The sequence below is a fragment of the Lissotriton helveticus genome, chromosome 8 (assembly GCF_964261635.1).
Source record: "Lissotriton helveticus chromosome 8, aLisHel1.1, whole genome shotgun sequence".
Taxonomy (NCBI): Eukaryota; Metazoa; Chordata; class Amphibia; order Caudata; family Salamandridae; genus Lissotriton; species Lissotriton helveticus.
Genome location: NC_136069.1, coordinates 4092803 through 4111056, shown reverse-complemented (window position 1 = coordinate 4111056; position 18254 = coordinate 4092803). Strand labels below are relative to the sequence as shown.

General features: G+C 49.4%; 1 protein-coding gene across 1 annotated transcript in view; it reads left to right on the top strand.

Annotated features, from left to right (window-relative positions):
- Positions 1-18254, top strand: part of VTCN1 (V-set domain containing T cell activation inhibitor 1) — a 167934-nt gene that overhangs the window by 47643 nt on the left and 102037 nt on the right. The window contains exon 2 of the mRNA XM_078655874.1: positions 16023-16087. Coding sequence (XP_078512000.1) covers positions 16023-16087 — 65 coding nt within the window. The remainder of the gene's footprint in view (positions 1-16022; positions 16088-18254) is intronic.

The window sequence follows — 18254 nt, the reverse complement described above, 5'->3', positions numbered from 1 at the left end:
TCATCGCAAACTAGGAATGGTAAAGAATCGCTATTTATTCCTTAAAGTTCGCTATTTAGGAAATGCAAATAACTTTGATGATACATATGGCGGTTCATCTCTAACAAGATAAGAAGCATAGGGATAGATTTATGATGACTGGCGCATCACCAGGGATGTGTTAGTCATTCTGTGCCGCTGTTCCGTCACCTATGGTGTGCTGCATTTACAATGCGGCGCATCACGGGGCAAAAACAGCACAGATGCGTGATGTATCTGTGCCGTAAAGGTGGCGCATTGCTGGAGTTGTATCGCAAGTGTGATGAAGCTCCAGCAAGTGTCGGGGGTGCCCCTGTCGCAGGGTTTCTGTTCTCACACAGAACTGTGGACAGAGGATTGGAACCTCGGCGAATTAGGGTGTCCCAAAACTCACGTTAGTAATCAAAAACTATTTAGCAAGCTAGGTACAGTGTCACATTGGATATAACAAACTCTCAATGTTTAGACAATCCAGAATATGAACTTATAGTACCTCAGGATACGTGGAACTCATGAACAGTCGGTCGTTATATATTTCTTAGAAACCAGAACATGGAGTTAAGAAGAACACATGTGTATTTGAAATGTTTATTTACTAATGCCGTCTTCTCAGGCGTAGTACCTTAGATAATAAAAGTACACATATTATCAGTAGCAAAATTACCAGCATAGTTACTAGTACATAAAAAGTGAATGGTGATAGTATGTTAACATGCTGTAAATGAATAAGAGTTAGCAACACTTATAAGCAGCCGCGGGCCGTGGAGGGAGTTACGGTGAGGCAGGGAGGCGGGGAGGGGGAGAAGCAGGGTGGAGAATACAAGTACACATATTATCAGTAGCAAAATTACCAGCATAGTTACTAGTACATAAAAAGCGAATGGTGACAGTATGTTAACATGCTGTAAATGAATAAGAGTTAGCAACACTTATAAGCAGCCGCGGGCCGTGGAGGGAGTTACGGTGGGGCAGGGAGGCGGGGAGGGGGAGGGGCAAGGTAGAGAGGGCTCCACCCTGCTTCTCCCCCTCCCCGCCTCCCTGCCTCACCGTAACTCCCTCCACGGCCCGCGGCTGCTTATATCTCCCCCTCCCTAATACACATATTATATTATTTGCTAAGAAGGTCTCTTTGTGTTGGTTTAGGGCGTGCCCATACTTTAGTGTCTTAGATTTGAAGGAATCACATCAGCATACACCAGCTCTCTCTTCATGTGAACCGCATCAACTGTTGTGTATGTGTGTTCGGCAAAGCAATATAAAACCCGCCTCATGCCCAGAATTGGCAGAAGTTGCACTTATGTTATGAGTATGAAGTCGTGGAGATCAGACCTCATAACAATTCTGTATCGTGTTGTTCTTGAAACTTTAGCACTCGCTGTACAGATATAGTTTAACAAGTAAAGCAGATAGTAGACCAATAACATATTATTCTCATGTAAACCACGATGAACTACTAGGTGGAAAGCTAAAGCAACAACTAAATGTCGTGTGCAGAAGTTGCAAAAAAGGAAAAATGGCGTTTAAACCGGTAATGAGCCCATGCTAACTTAACACGGTGTAAAGATATCCAGGACCTAGATGACACCTCCCCATGATCCGGAAACGAACTGAATAAGATAATAGAAGTGCCATCTCATGAGAGCAGATTGCAAGTTTATATGTGGACGGTCCGCAAGGTAAAGCATTAAAAACTAGGAAAATTCAATGCTAAAGAAAAATAAAACAGCCAAGTACTTTATCGAGTCTTAAGCCAATAGGCAAGGTAAATAATAAAAACTTGACAATTAAGTCAATGAATTGTCAATGAAATGCTAGTACTCAGCATATGAAACATGAAAAAGGTCTATGACATAAGTGTGTATGCAAAATAAGCTGCAACAGCCTCCAACAGGAAGTCACCGTCTTCATCCGAAAACAGTTCAGCCATCCAATTTAAAAGCGGAAAAGAACATACGTGCTCTCCCAGCACCGGATCCTCTATCACCATCAGAGGACAGCTCGGTGGGTTTTCAAGAAAGCTGTGTTCCAAGAAAGACTGTGCTGCCGCCAGTAAATTCCAGGGACCAAGTAGTCCATGCATCAATGCCACAGCCATAATCCTTTCGCCAGGACAAACCAACTCGTGAGTAATGATAGGAGTCATCAGCTGATTAAAGTCGACGTCAGGAGAAACCGGTCCGCAGAGACACAAATCAATGGCCCAATCGAAATCACAGGTCAGGCAGTGAAATACAGGCTGGACACAGGTGAAGTAGGAGAACCGAAAAGATAATCCATATGCCGTGCTTAATATCGCCAACGGCATTGTGCCATAATATTCTAGCATGCGATTGCGGAACAGTGTCAGCAGCTGCAGGGTCGGAGGTTGCATAGGAGGGACATCCATATTTAAAAATGTAAAAAAGCACAAGAGCGTCCGCTGGTAATGCAAGTAAAAATGCAATCCACGAACCAGAGTGGAGAAAATGGAATGAAAGGGAGCAGGGATGACTCCAAAGATTTTCTCAAATGAAGTCACGAGACCACTGGTAACAACTTTAAAAAAGTGTGCCAGGGATTTTGTGGAGGATGCGTTAAAGATAGTCGGAAACATGTTGCTGAAATTGAAAGGCAAAGCTGTGTACGGGTGTTCGCTATGTGAAGTACGAAAGTTTCACGGGCCGAACTCAAGGCCACCTCTCTCTGAGACAAAAGAGCTCTTATTCTTGTCATGCCGTTGAAACGTGTCCCAAGGTTGGTATTTGTGGCCAGACTGAAAACTCCCTATGTTCATGTGTGGGAGGAAATAGAACATTTCTGCAGCAAATAACCCGTTCACTTACTGTTACGATAAAAGGAATACTTTTAATTAACTCAGAACAATCTTCATTATTGAGCATCAAATAACTACCATTTTCCAACAACTTGAACGTGGGGATGATAGCAGGAACTGGCGTGCCTTGCAACACGCAAGCCATATTTGGTCGGTGTTTGTTGCATGAATCGTGTAACTGTATGTGCCTACACATTAGTGAATGATCTGGCGTCTCAGTGCATTCCTCTCCATTCAGATAAACTTCTTGATCATCTTTGAAACATCTGTATGTGTATGGAAGCGACCAGACCTCATGAACAAAAGCACTACCTAAAGGTTCATAAAGACCTATTGGTATATATTTCATACAATTTGAAAACTTATATAAAGCAAAAGGCAGCGTTATTAAACCGTGGATAAGGCATGTTGCCAAAAAACCCGCAATCCTCTGCTGATGATGTCACTGAGCATGTCATGAATGATGTAATATGTGACATCATCAGTAGTGGATTATGGGTAATAGTATCTCTAGTTTACTCCCCTATAGCTGTCTTTCTTTTAACATAAGTGTGTGTTTCCTTCCCTTATACTTACTGTTTTTGGTTCGCTTCCAGTTCGCGTACCAGCGAGCGAACTAGGAAGCGAACTAAGAGAAATAGAGGTTGGCACAGTTCCAAATATTGTACCAATTTTTTAATAACGGGGAGGTAGTTCTGAAAAGAACTTTTTTTTTTTTTTTTCTGAACATTTTTTTAATGTTTTTGAATTTTTCGGAACAGTTTTATATTTTTTTGGGTTTTTCTTGGAGGGGGCAATGAAAACGATTCATTGTAAAGGGCTCAACAGGAGCAACAAAACAAAAAAAAGAAGTATTTATTATTTTGGGCGTTTCGGACAAACTTGCATATGATAGTCAATAGCTCTGTTGATCAGAGTGATGCTTCTTTCTCCGTAGGAAATGAATCCATCGCAAAATACGCAGGTGTGTTTTACTTCACCAAATCTCATTTGTATATTTGGCACCATCTCCCTGCCCTCTGGTCCCGTTACTTCCGGTACAACAGATCTTCTGGCCATAATAGGGAGATTATCTAGGTCGTTCCGAAACTGTGCAGCACTGTAGTTGTTAGGATGCCACCTAGTCATATGGCGATGCATTGTGTAGTTTCCGAAACTGTATTTTTTGTCGGTCCCTCTGGACAGTCTATCTTGACATATAAGGCAAGTTACGTATCTTGCATTTACTTTTTTCTGACCTTTGGGAATTTTAAAAAATTGCCAAATGAAGTTTTCTTTCCGGTGAGACGTCTTGGGCTGCTCAGGCAAAAACTGCCTCTCTTCGTGCTCGTCCTCCTGTTCCTCTTCTTCTTCTTCTTGTTGAATTACAACTTGAGCAGGTGGTCCTCTCTTCCTTGGAGGTGGTGGAGGTGGTGGGGAAGCACCAGCTGAAGCTACTAAAGAAGCCATTGCTCAGTGATCACAAAGGGTCTTTCTCTCACAATGATGAAAGTCAGAGTGAGGAAAGAAGGAGGGATTTTCATCATTTGGGAAAAACAAGAGTTCTCAACCAATCAAAAGTGTTCATTTTAGATTATATGACCTAGTCTTACATCATTAGGAAACCAAAAGTGAAATGAACCAATGAAAAGTGTTATTACCAAGTCACATGACTTGCTGTGTTTACGTTAAGCGCTTTGCAGGGCCTCCCGGTTTGCTTCCAGAAACCTGCGCTTTGGCACTCGCTTCGCGTACCAGTTCGCTAACGTAGCACGTCATATGACGTATCACGCGACAACGTGGAACGTCATGCGGACGGGAGGCGTCACGATGTTGTTTTCTAACGCGGCACTTGCGGTAAAGAAACGTTTACCGGCTCGCGGTCTATTTCGCGGCATCAAGGTCAGCTAACGGGAAGCTTCCCGATTCGCGAAGCGGGAACGAAGAAAAAAAAATATTTAAAAAAAAAATTATTCATAAACATATAAAATATATTTTTGGATTTAAAGAAGAATACATTTTACAGCTACAGATATTAGCTGTTAAAAAACCAATGAAATTCACAGAAAAAACCATAGGTTATAGACCATATATAGTTAGGAATTAGCATTTACAAAACCTTGAAAATTCACTGAAAAAACCATAGGTTATAGACCATATATAGTTAGGAATTAGCATTTAGAAAACCTTATTTTACTCACACAAAACCATTGAAATTCCATATATAGTTAGTTGCACTAACTATATATCGCGCACCCGCAATCCACTGCTGATGATGTCACATATTACATCATTCATGACATGGTCAGTGACATCACTGATGACATCACTGATGACATCTCAAATGACATCACTGATGACAACATCCAGTGACTGTATGTTTCTGTAAAGTTAAAATATGTCTTAGATATTGAAGAATGAGTGGATGTATAAGTGTCTGGATGAAGGATTTAGTAGGTGCGTGACTGACTGTATGAGTGAGTGATTAAATGTGTCTCACTGAATGCATGGGTTAGTGACTAAACTGTCTTAATTTGTGCATCATTATGTCTGTTGTGATGTAAACTGCTGCATGTGTTGATCATTAGCTATACGAGAGGCTATATGTGTTATTAATTGGTTGCCCAAGTATTTCTATGGGAGATTGAGTTTGTGTGGGGGTGGCTGGGAGGTGTGTGACTCTGTGCATAGATGTGTGAGCAGTTGATTCACTAGGTGTATGAGTTCAAGAGTGCATGTGGAAAAAGCTACATGGGCGGTTGACTGTGTGCATGAGTGTATTGATGAGTGAATGGATATCTCAATGCTACATGTCATAGTAAGTACATATGTAAAACACAGTACATGTGAGAGTTGGCATATATAAATAACTGTGCATGAGAGCCACTGAATGTGTGAGTGGCTGTATGGATCATTGTGAACTTGTATCAGGGATTGTATAAGAGAGTAAATATGTGTTAGTATATGTTTGAATAAGTAAGGTGTGTATAACTGTATAGTTGAGGAAATGGAGGTGAGATTGTTTCTTTGCATGACTGACTAGGTGTGTGAGTAACTCCATGGATGAGTGACAGTGTGTGAGTGTCTGTATACACTGAGTGTATCTAAGGTTATATTAGAGTCTGAAGAGGTTTATCGTATTAGCACAAGAATGATGTCAAATGAGATGTCATCAGTGATGTCATCAGTGATGTCATTTGAGATGTCATCAGTGATGTCATCAGTGATGTCACTGACCATGTCATGAATGATGTAATATGTGACATCATCAGCAGTGGATTGCGGGTGCGCGATATATAGTTAGTGCAACTAACTATATATGGAATTTCAATGGTTTTGTGTGAGTAAAATAAGGTTTTCTAAATGCTAATTCCTAACTATATATGGTCTATAACCTATGGTTTTTTCAGTGAATTTTCAAGGTTTTGTAAATGCTAATTCCTAACTATATATGGTCTATAACCTATGGTTTTTTCTGTGAATATATATATATATATATATATATACAAATAGTAGATTTTCTCAGGTCAAGACCCAAAAAACCAGGGGCCTCATTTATGAGAAATGACGCATCGCTGCGTGAAAGCAGTGATGCGTCACTTCTCAGTGCGCCCTCCTTGTGACATACCTGATATGTCATATTTAATGTATGACGCATCATGTCGCAAGGAGTTACAGATACGTCAGTATTTCTGACGTATCTGTAGGCGCAAAAGTGACGCATTGCTGGGTGTGTCACAAAAGTGACGCAACTCCAGCAATGTATCCTTTCACATGGGGAAAGCCCCATGTGAAAGGGCTTGCGTCAGTCTTACGACTGCTGTGAGGCAGGCGCAAGATTTTGACGCAACGGCGTCCTAGAAGTGACTTTCACTGCGTCACTGTAAGGATGGGCAGGGTGGTTGACAATGAGGAGAGGGATGTCTGGGGTTCGTTTGCTTGTAAGTCTCTTTATTGCTTTCTTTCAGTCTACCAGACTTAAGATGACTGTTGAGGGTTAAGTTCACAGTGCTTTTAACAAACAGAAGGTTTAAACATAGGGAACAGAAACGGATGTTCTTCCGGACCGTCTTCGGGGCCTCCCTTGGTTCGGTCTTCTCTGGTGTGGGTTCCCCGGGGTTCCTCAGAAGGGATAAAAAGATAAGGCCGGGATTAGTCACATCCAATGATTTCTTTATTACTCTAGTGCAACCACCACCTTGCGTAGTGAGGGAGAGGGGGAGGGGAAAAAGGGTCAGTGAGGGAAAGGGTCGATGTGCCTGTTTTCACTCTACCCCTCGCCGCCCCACCACCACCACCAGAAAGCACCTCTTAACGGTACTTGCCTTGGGCCACGGCCCGTCCTCAGGGCCGTGGCGCCCGGACCCGGGGCGGTTGTCCCCTTCCTAGGGCCACCGGGCATATGCGCCTTCTCTGTAGCTGTCGGGTCCTCGCCTGGACACTGGACTCCGCCACGCCTGTTCTCTCCTCTCTCCGCTCTGCTGGGCTCCTCTCCCGATCTGCTAGGCTCCTCTCCCGATCTGCTGGGCTCCTCTCCCGATCCGCTGGGCTCCTGTCCCGCGTTGATACCGCTGGGCTCTTCTCCCGATCCGCTGGGCTCTGCTTCTTCACACTCTCCCTCCTCCTCCGGGCTCCAGGAAACCGCTTCCTGCTTACGCCGCCCGTCCTCCAATAGCATACTGTTTTTATGGTCCTTCCTCCCTGTTTGGGTCGCCCTTCCTGGCTGACAACTAGTCCGTCGAACGCTTCCTGGTTCGAGTTGGTGTCACTCCTCGGGATGCCCCACTTCCGGTCGTTGTTCGGGCTCGGGACGCCGTCAGTCTCACAGATCCTCCTCCATAGGAATGGACGATGGGGCCATTCCGAGGACGGGAACCGGGAAAGGTAGTCGGCTCCGATCTGCTGCGCCCCAGGAATGTGAACGGTCTGAAACGAAAAAGGTTGCAGAGCAAAAAACCACCTTAGAATGCGTGGGTTGGTGTCTTTATGTCTGGAAAGCCAGGTCAGGGGTGCGTGATCGGTAAGGACAGTGAACTGCCGACCCAACAGGTAATATTGTAGGGATTCAATGGCCCACTTGATCGCCAGACACTCTTTCTCTATAGTCGAGTAGTGTTCCTCTCGAGGGAGCAGTTTCCTGCTGAGGAACAGGAGGGGTCTTAGCTTGTCCGTACTATCGGGTTGGGACAAAACGGCTCCCAAGCCATGGCCTGACGCATCCGTCTGGAGCACGAAAGGCCGTAGGAAATCTGGGCATTGCAGCACATGGGCAGTGCAAATAGCGAGCTTGAGGGCCCGAAAGCTCTTGTTCTGGGCTGTGGTCCATGTACGTATGTTTGTGGGACTGGTCTTAGATAACAGATCCGTAAGGGGGCTAGCGATGGTAGAGAAGTTAGGAATGAATCATCTGTAGTATCCTATGACGCCAAGAAAGGAGCGGATCTCCTTTTTCGTGGTAGGTCTGGGGACCAACTGTATGGCCTCAACCTTATTCACCTGTGGTCTCAAACATCCCTCACTAATGGTGTAGCCTAGGTATTGAATCTCATGTGTGCCCAACAAGGATTTCTTTGGGTTAATTGTAATAGCGGCTTTCCGTATTTCTGTGAAGATGGCATGTAAATGTTCTAGGTGTTTCTCCCAGGTCTGACTAAACACCACGATATCGTCCAGATACGCAGCTGCGTATGTTTGGTGGCGCTTGAGGAGGTGGTCCATCAGTCTCTGGAATGTTGCGGGTGCCCCATGCAAACCAAAGGGAAGTACCCGAAACTGATAAAGGCCTGAGGGGGTTGCAAAAGCGTTTTTTTACTTGGAACTGGGCTCTAACGGGATCTGCCAATACCCTTTTGTTAAATCGAGGGTCGACAGGTAACGTGCTTTGCCTAGGCGTTCGACCATCTCATCAATCCGGGGCATGGGATATGTATCAAATTTTGCTATGGCATTACCTGTCGAAAGTCAATACAGAAGCGAATGCTACCATCCGGTTTTGGTACTAACACCACCGGAGAACACCAGTTGCTCTGTGATGGTTCGATGATACCTGCTTGTAACATGTCCGATACTTCCTGTTCTACAGCCCCGCGGCGTGCATCAGGGATTCTATAAGGCTTCAGTTTAATGACATCAGGGACTAGTGAAGTGATGGTGTGGTGAGTCAAGGAGGTTAATCCCGGACGTGTCGAGAAGAGACCGGGAAACGTTGTTAATAAGGTCGAAATCTGTGTCTTCTGATTGCCTGTCAATGTTATGCCTGTAGGGACCGGATGCTCTGAGGTCTCTTGCACTGGGGAGGGGGGTATGTCCAAGGAGGGATAGGAACAGGCCAAGATGGCTGAATTGGTGACCCCTGGGGAAGAGGGAGGTTGGTCTACCCATTCCTTTAACAGATTGACATGATATATCTGTTTACCTGTTGCCCGATGTGGTAAGGACACGCTATATGTGACAGGAGTCACCCTTTTTTCTATGGTATATGGTCCTTGCCATTTCATCAAGAGTTTATCTTCTGTGGAGGGAAGCAAGATAAGGACTCTGTCTCCAGGTTGGAACGCCCTGAGTTTGCTGTTACGGTCATAATACTTCTTTTGGGTGGTTTGGGCTGTCTGCATATTGTCATGTACTATGTTCCAGAGCTTGGTTAGTGAAGTTCTAAGATCGGTGGTATACTTTAACAAGGGTTTTCCTTCCCCTTCTTCTTGTTCCCACTGCTCCACTGCCATGTCCAGCAGCGTTCGTGGCTTCCTTCCGAACAATAGCTCGAAGGACGAGTACCCCGTGGACCTTTGTTCATGGACCCTGAGAGCAAAGAGAACCAGCAGTAACTTGTGGTCCCAGTCCCTTCCTGTCTCTGAGACGGCCTAGCGGAGTAGATTCTTGATGGTTTTGTTATATCTCTCCACAAGGCCGTCCGTCTGTGGATGATAGGCTGAAGTGTGGATTCTCTGTATCCCTAATACGTCACAGATTTGGCCCATCATTCGGGAGATGAATGGGGTCCCCTGATCCGTTAAGATCTCGGAGGGGAAACCCACTCTTGAGAACAGGGTGATCATGGCTTGGGCTATTGCTGGCGTGGTTATACTAGTCAAAGGGAAGGCCTCGGGATATCGACTGGCGTAGTCGACAATGACCAATATATAGCGATGCCCTCTCGCTGATGGTGTCAAGGGTCCAACGAGGTCCATACGGACCCTCTTGAAGGGGACGTCTATAATGGGGAGGGGTTGTAAGGGAGCTCTTTGGACTCCCCCCGGGTTTGAGTATTGGCATCTTACACAAGCAGCACAATGCTTGGCGACGTCCTTGTACACTCCTGGCCAATAAAACCGTTCCAGGAGATATTTGAGGGTGTTTTCTTTCCCATAGTGTCCCCCTCCCATTTTATTGTGGGCCAACAGAAGTACTCTTTCACGATATAGGGACGGTATAACCAGCTGTCTCCTCACCTGTTCATCTTTATTTTCGGCCCTATACAACAGTCCCTTTTCCATAAGAAAATATGGTCCTACCTGCTCTGGTGTTTGGTCTTGTACTTGTTCTCAGGCATGGGTTAAGGATTCGTCCTCTCGTTGGGCAGTCCTGAAGCTGCAATGACTTGTTTGGTTGTTGTCTGCAAGGGAAAAAGGAAGAGCGGTACAAGGTGACTGGAAAAAGAGGAAGTGTTTCTTTTCCCTACGTCTTTCCTTTCTACTTTACTTGGTTCGGAAGGGGGAACTGTCCAGGTCTGTTGAGGAAAAAGGGGCCTCCTGAAGCCATGTCGCTGTCTTCCCTTGTTTTCCCCTTAAGTATTCGTCGAATTTAGGGTGATCGGTCCCTATAATCACAGCCTCTGGCAGGGAAGGAATCACCCCTACCTTCTTGAGGTATGGGTCGTTGTCTACGTCTAACAGAACTTCTGTTACCAGGTATGATTTCGTATCGCCATGGACACAGGTGACCCTTACGCGTTCTGGGTTTGACAAAGGGGGATCCTTGGAGAGGGAACCATCCACCACTGTGACATGACACCCAGTGTCTAATAGTGCCTGCCTTCTTTTACCGTTTAGATACACCTCTGTTTTGTACTGTTGAGGTCCTTCCTTAGTTAAGAAGATCCTGCCTCGTGTATAGCCCACCTCCATGGGTTCTGCGGGTGGGTGTTTTTGAGGACAATATCTGGCTATATGACCCCACTCAGCGCAATGAAAACACTGGGGAGCCTGTCCACTGATACTGGAAGGGGTCATGACTGGTTTTATGACAGGGCGAGAGGTGCCTAGAGGTCTTGGGTCAGGATTGGCTGGAAATCTGGGGCTGGAAAAGGAGGAAGTCCGGGAGGGAGTAAGGGGAAGGTGAGGTCGGGGGTTGCCCCCTCTAAAATCAGGGGATCTATGAAAGGCACATGCGATATCCACTGCGGAGGATGTGTCCAGGTTGGGATGTTGTTTTACCCATGAACGGGTGGTAGGTGGTAATGCTTCCAGATACTGTTCTAGATACACCTTTTCTACTACTTCCCCTATGGTGGGATAGATGGGGAGTTAACCACCTGTTCCCCATGTCCCTAATCCTATAATATAAGGCTCTAGGGTTGTCTCCAGTGGCCCATTTCTCTTTCCTGAACTTAAGGCGATAGTGTTCCTGATCAAACCCCAGTCTCTCAAGTATCTCTTTCTTCAGGTCATCGTATGCAGTGGCAATGGGGCAATGTACTGGCCCCATCTCTCTCTGGGCCAGGCTGCGGTGAAGGCCACCCGTTCAAAATTTAAAAAGAAATAGTCAGGATCCTCCCCCTCCCGGTATTTCGGCAAAACTGTACCAGGAACGGTAGGGTGTACCCGCGCGTTAACAATCGCATCAGTAAGTCTTAAGACCGTCGTGTCTTGTACTTGTTTATTGGTCGTGGTTATAGTAGCCTGTTCTTTAAGGGCCTCTTGTAGGGCTTCTCTTCCTAGCTGGGCTTCTTGTATTTGTTGTTCTAATACTAACTGTAGATGTCTTTGCCCTTCGGCCAGCTGGGTGACCATATCATCTAGCTGTATGGGTTGGGTCATGGTTGTCCCGCTCTGTGGGTAGGTGATCCCACTTCTGACACCACTTTGTAAGGATGGGCAGGGTGGTTGACAATGAGGAGAGGGATGTCTGGGGTTCGTTTGCTTGTAAGTCTCTTTATTGCTTTCTTTCAGTCTACCAGACTTAAGATGACTGTTGAGGGTTAAGTTCACAGTGCTTTTAACAAACAGAAGGTTTAAACATAGGGAACAGAAACGGATGTTCTTCCGGACCGTCTTCGGGGCCTCCCTTGGTTCGGTCTTCTCTGGTGTGGGTTCCCCGGGGTTCCTCAGAAGGGATAAAAAGATAAGGCCGGGATTAGTCACATCCAATGATTTCTTTATTACTCTAGTGCAACCACCACCTTGCGTAGTGAGGGAGAGGGGGAGGGGAAAAAGGGTCAGTGAGGGAAAGGGTCGATGTGCCTGTTTTCACTCTACCCCTCGCCGCCCCACCACCACCACCAGAAAGCACCTCTTAACGGTACTTGCCTTGGGCCACGGCCCGTCCACAGGGCCGTGGCGTCCGGACCCGGGGCGGTTGGCCCCTTCCTAGGGCCACCGGGTATATGCGCCTTCTCTGTAGCTGTCGGGTCCTCGCCTGGACACTGGACTCCGCCACGCCTGTTCTCTCCTCTCTCCGCTCTGCTGGGCTCCTCTCCCCATCTGCTTGGCTCCTCTCCCGATCTGCTGGGCTCCTCTCCCGATCTGCTGGGCTCCTGTCCCGCGTTGATACCGCTGGGCTCCTCTCCCGATCCGCTGGGCTCTGCTTCTTCACACTCTCCGTCCTCCTCCAGGCTCCAGGAAACCGCTTCCTGCTTACGCCGCCCGTCCTCCAATAGGGTACTGTTTTTATGGTCTTTCCTCCCTGTTTAGGTCCGCCCTTCCTGGCTGACAACTAGTCCGTCGAACGCTTCCTGGTTGGAGTTGGTGTCACTCCTCGAGATGCCCCACTACCGGTCGTTGTTCGGGCTCGGGACGCTGTCAGTCTCACAGTCACTATTACGAGGCTTTTTGCGGGGGAACGCCCCCCCCATACATTATACCTGACGTAGGTATAATGTAGCGCAGGGGTTTACAAAGTGACGCATCTGCTTAGACGCGTCACTTTGTAAATAGTGCGCAACAGGAGGCATGTTTTACGCCGCAGATGCCTCACAAAAAGTGACGCATCGGAAGCGCAAAACTGACGCAAGTCCTCATAAATGAGGCCCCCGGAAAGCAGAGTTCCATCAAGTGGGATTGGAGGGGGGACGCAGTCACAGCACCGAGGGAGGGCAGTAGAATGTCTGCTGTTTCACAAGATGGCGGACCAAGGACAAGAGCGACAACAGGAGACGGTCCCAAAATGGCGGAGCGCACACGTGTTTCCAGTCCAAAAGTTACGAGTGCCAAGTCCAAAGAAAACCAGGGAGCCGAACCAATGGAGGAAGAACAAGAAGGGGAAAGGAGCCAGACGGACAAAAGGGGGGCAGGCAGTCTCCGAAGCACAGCCGCGCCGTCCATGTGCAGAGGTCCCAGGCAGCGTTGGCAACAGTGTCCAATCCATTCTCCCAGGTTGAAGGGAGACCGACACAGGCTGCAGTGCAGCAGTCTAGAGAACGGGACGCCGCAGAGTCCGAGCCAGAGGGGGCGCCTCACTTTTACCCCACCCTCTGCGCAGGGAGCGCTGACTTCAGCATTTCACCGCCCGACAGGAAGAGAGGCGTTTCTTTGCTGTTTGACCGGGAGCCGGACAAACACTGCAGATGCGCTGCAATGTATCAACTCCCGGATACATAGTGTATTCTCGTTGCCGTTTGTTCAACCACCTGCCAAATACTGCAGAATTTCTGAGCCACCACTAGTTAACTGTACTAAACCTGCTAGTTATCTATTTTTTTTTTTTTTGCAGAGTTTTATATAGCGCGAACTTGACCCGAACTGAACCGGGTATCAGAGCGCTTTACATAGCACCAGTTACGTTATATGAGGACACACATTCATTTTTGTTGGGCACGGGGAGATTAAGTCATTTGCCCAGAATCACAGGATGTTGTGCATCCATGCCAAGACTCGAACCCAGATCCCCAGGTCCGAGGTCGAGCGCCCTAGCCGTTAGGCTGTATAGGTTAAACTATACAGAGTCTGTTATTTACCCGGGGTGACCGTTAAATAGCGGCGTTTCTCTGTTATGGGGCCAACCGTTGGCCAGGTAGTACTCTCATTTATTTTTTTGGGTTTTTTTTGCTGTAGGGCAGCGCAGTGGGCCTTGTTGCTGCGCTGCCCTACGGCACAGGAAAAGGGCAGAAATGCAGCCATGGGGCAGATTTACAAGCCACTTGCGCCACTTTTGCGTCACTTTTCCCATGTTAAAAGTGACGCAAAAGTGGCGCAAAGGGCTTGTAAATCGGCCCCCATATCTCTTAGATATAGCGCGTTTCTGTCCTTTTCCCCAGCACGGTCGCACAATGAACTGCTGTGCATCAACAAAGACCTGTTTGCACCATGGTCAAGGGTGGCTGCGTGCGGGGAAACCTTCCTGCACAAAACAATCACATTGACCTGTTGCTTTGCAAATGCTTGTTTAAAATGGGGTCGCTGTAGGTCGGGCGGGCACTGGGCCCAGAGCATCATGCCCTACTAACCTGGTCCGGGGTTGCCGGAATCTGGGGGTGCAGATGTTCACGGGTCCAGGGGTGCAGGGATCCAGGTGTGCAGAGATGCAGGGGTCCGGGAGGTGCAGGGTTTGGGAGCTTTAGGGGTGCAGGGTGCATGGGTGCATGGGTCTGGGGGTGCCGGGGTCCAGGGTGCAGGGTTTGGGAGGTTCAGGGGTGCAGGGATGCAGGGGTCTGGGGTGCAGGGGCTGGGAGTGCAGAGGTCCTTGGGTGCAGGGGTGCAGGGGTCCGGGGGTCCAGGGGTGCAGGGGTCCTGGGGTTCAGGGGTCCGGGGTGCAGGGTGCATGGGTGCAGGAATCCAGAGGTGCAGGAATGCAGGGATCCAGGGGTTCAGGGGTCCGGGGGTGCATGGGTGCAGGGGTGCAGGGATCATGGGGTGCAGGGGTCTGGGGGTGCATGGATGCAGGGATCCAGGGGTGCAGGGGTCCGGGGGTGCATGGGTGCAGTGATCCAGGGGTGCAGGGGCCCGGGGGTGCAGGGGTCTGGGGGTGCAGGTGTGCAAGGGTCTGGGGGTGCAGGGGTGCAGGGGGTGCAGGAGTCTGGGGGTGCAGAGGTGCAGGTGTGACAGGGTGCAGGGGTCTGAGGGTGCAGGATTTCAGGGCTGCCGGGGGCAGGGGTGCAGAGGTTCTGGGGTGCAGGGGTGCAGGGTGCATGGGTGCAGGGATCCAGAGTTGCAGGGATCCAGGGTTGCAGGGGTCCAGGGTTGCAGGGGTCCGGGGTGCATGGGTGCAGGGGTCCAGGGGTGCATGGGTGCAGGGATCCAGGGGTGCAGAGGTCGGGGGTACATGGGTGCAGGGGTCTGGGGTGCAGGTGTGCATGGGTACAGGGGTGCAGGGATGCAGGGGTCTGGGGGAGCAGGGTTCCAGGAGAGCAGGGGTCCAGGGGTGCCAGTGTCCAGGGGTCCAGGGGTCCAGGGGTGCCAGGGTGCAGAGGTGAAGGGATCTAGGGGTACAGAGGTGCAGGGATCCGGGGGTGCAGGGTTTGGGAGGTTCAGGGGTGCAGGGGTCTGGGGTGCAAGGGTGCTGAGGTGCAGGGGTCTGGGTGTGCAGGGGTGCTGGGGTGCAGAGGTCTGGGGGTGCAGGGGTCCGGGGGTGCAGGGTTTTGGAGGTTATGGGGTGCAGGAGTCCAGGGATGCAGGGGTGCAGGGGTCTGGGGGTACAGGGTTGCCGGGATGCAGGGGTCTGGGGGTACAGGGGTGCAGGGGCTCAGGGGGTGCAGGGGTCAGGTGGTGCATGGATGCAGGGGTGCAGTGGTGCAGGGGTCCGGTGGTGCATGGGTGCAGGGGGTGCAGGGGTGCAAGGGTGCCGGGGCCCAGGGGTCCAGCGTTTGGGAGGTTCAGGGTTGCAGGGGTGCCGGGGTGAAGGGGTGCCAAGGTGCAGGAGTGCCAGGGTGCAGGGGTGACGGGAAGCAGGGGTTCCAGGCTGCAGGGGTCCTGGGGTGCAGGGGTCCAAGGGTACAGGGGTGCAGGGGTGCTACCAGATACACGGCACAGTGGAGTGACACTCTCTCTCTCTCTTGCAGCATGATCGCCATCATCATCATCCTCGTGGCCGTCATCGCGCTCATCATTGGCTTAGGAGTCTCAGGTATGTCCGGAGGGGCCCCTGGCCCTGGGGCCACAGAGCCCGCCTGTCATGTCTGGGCTCATCTCTGTGCTTGTTTTACTGCTGAGGGGGTGGGGCTTGTGGGGGGAGGGGTGGTCTGCTCAGATGCAGCCTCGCGGAGGGTTACACCCTCTACAAGTTAGGGGACGGTACAACCCTCTCTTTGTGCTCCACCCACCTCACCGCTCCCCCTTACCTGAGGGAACACACCCTCAACTCCATCCCAACCTGGCTGTCAACACATCAACTCATTCTGAATCCTTCCAAAACAGAGGGGCATATTATTAAGGGCTGAAGATATAATTATCGCCGTTTTAGCGTCGTTTTCGGGCAAAAAACGGCGATAATTATATCACATTATTTGCAAGGACACGCTAGCGCGTGTTTCCTTGATTCAGCTTCCGTTTTGTTCACGCCTCGCTTTGCATCTCTAATGAGATGCAAATGAGACGTGCCTAACAAAACACCATGGGAAAATATCGCGACCCCAGCTTCGTGATATCATCAACGAGGGGTGGCGATATTTTTAATCCCCTTAACAATTCCTTAACGCAGGAATTTAACATCTGTTAAATTCCTGATTAAGGCATAGCTAGCATGGGAGGTGAATTATGGTGATACGACCACAGGGTCGTGTCAACAAGGCTATCTCCATTTTGGGTGCGGCATCTCTGGTTTTCCAGCGATGTTGGCCCATTTCGCTGGAATATTATCGCCCTGGAGTAACGCGTTGTTAATAACGCGTTACCAGGGTGATAAATTCCTGCGGTATAGATGGCGATAAATAAACAAGCTCTAAGCGTGCTTTTAGGCCCATGACGATGTCTGGCGGAGTGCCTCCGCCAGGCTGACGGTAGCCACCGCCGGCCTGGCAGAGGCAATCCGCCCGACATTGTTTCCTGAACTTCCCCCCGCCATATTAGTATGGCGGGGGGACCGCGGCGGACGGAAAGACCGGGGCGGAAAAGGAATAATATGGTGGCGGTGTCTATCAGACACCGCCAGCCATATTAGGATGGGGTGAAACAGATGCCTTTACGTGGCGGAAAGGCATGCAGTCTTGCCCCCAAAGTGAAGGAGGGGTGGGGGGTGCACACGGGGGGGTACCTGTGGTACCCCCCTGCATTTGCATATACAATGCGGTAGGCACCGCGCGGTGCCTGCCGCATTGTGTATGCAAATGCATACAAGCATTCATATCATTGTGGCGGGCGGTGCAGAGAGCACCGCCCACCACAATGTTATGAATGCAGGATGCGGCCGCCACTGTGGCGGCTGCATCCTAACTCCACCCACGGGACTCCCACCCTTATGGCAGGCGGTCCCTACTCCCGATAGGATTGCGGGCAGACTAAGTTCGCCCGTCATCCTAATGACCCCCTTTGTGTTTATTTATCGCCGTCCTAGTAAATATGCCCCAGAGTTCGTTCTCCTCCCGACCTCACTCTCGCCTCCTCCTGTCCAGTCTTGGATGATCAATCTGAACATTCTCAACAACAAGCCTATCATTGTTGACAGCACCAAATCTCTAGGCGTCGTCCTAGAAAAAAGGCTCAACTTACAGTCCCATATCAATACCATCACCAGGAATGGACGCTACCAACTGCGCCTTCTCAGGGGGATTCGGCGCTTCTTTCCTGAGCAAGAACTAAAAACCTTGGTCCAATCTTTGGTACTTTCCAGATTGGACTACTGCAACTCTCTCCTCGCCGACCTCCCCAAATCCCACCTTTCCCCTCTTAAATCCATCCGCCATTCAGCAGCTCGCTTCGTATATGCGGCAAAAAGAAATGATCACATCACACCCTTACTGATTTCTTTTCGCTGGCTTGCTATCGAAGCAGGGTCAATTTACAAGACTGCCTGTATCACCCATAAAGCCTTGCACACTTCCTTCCCTCGATACCTGGATAATGAAGTCAAAATCTCTGGCGACTCCAGACCATCACGCAATCCGGACAGGGGCGGCTGGTGACATTTTACAGTGGTGAGACGCAAACTGATTTTCAAGTGCGGGCCCCAGGCCACTCAGGCCGGCGGCGAAAACCCCCCCCACCCCACCCACCCACATACACAACACTCAAAGAAATGTATTCACACACGCATACACACAAACACATCCATTCACAACACTCTCCACCAAACATTC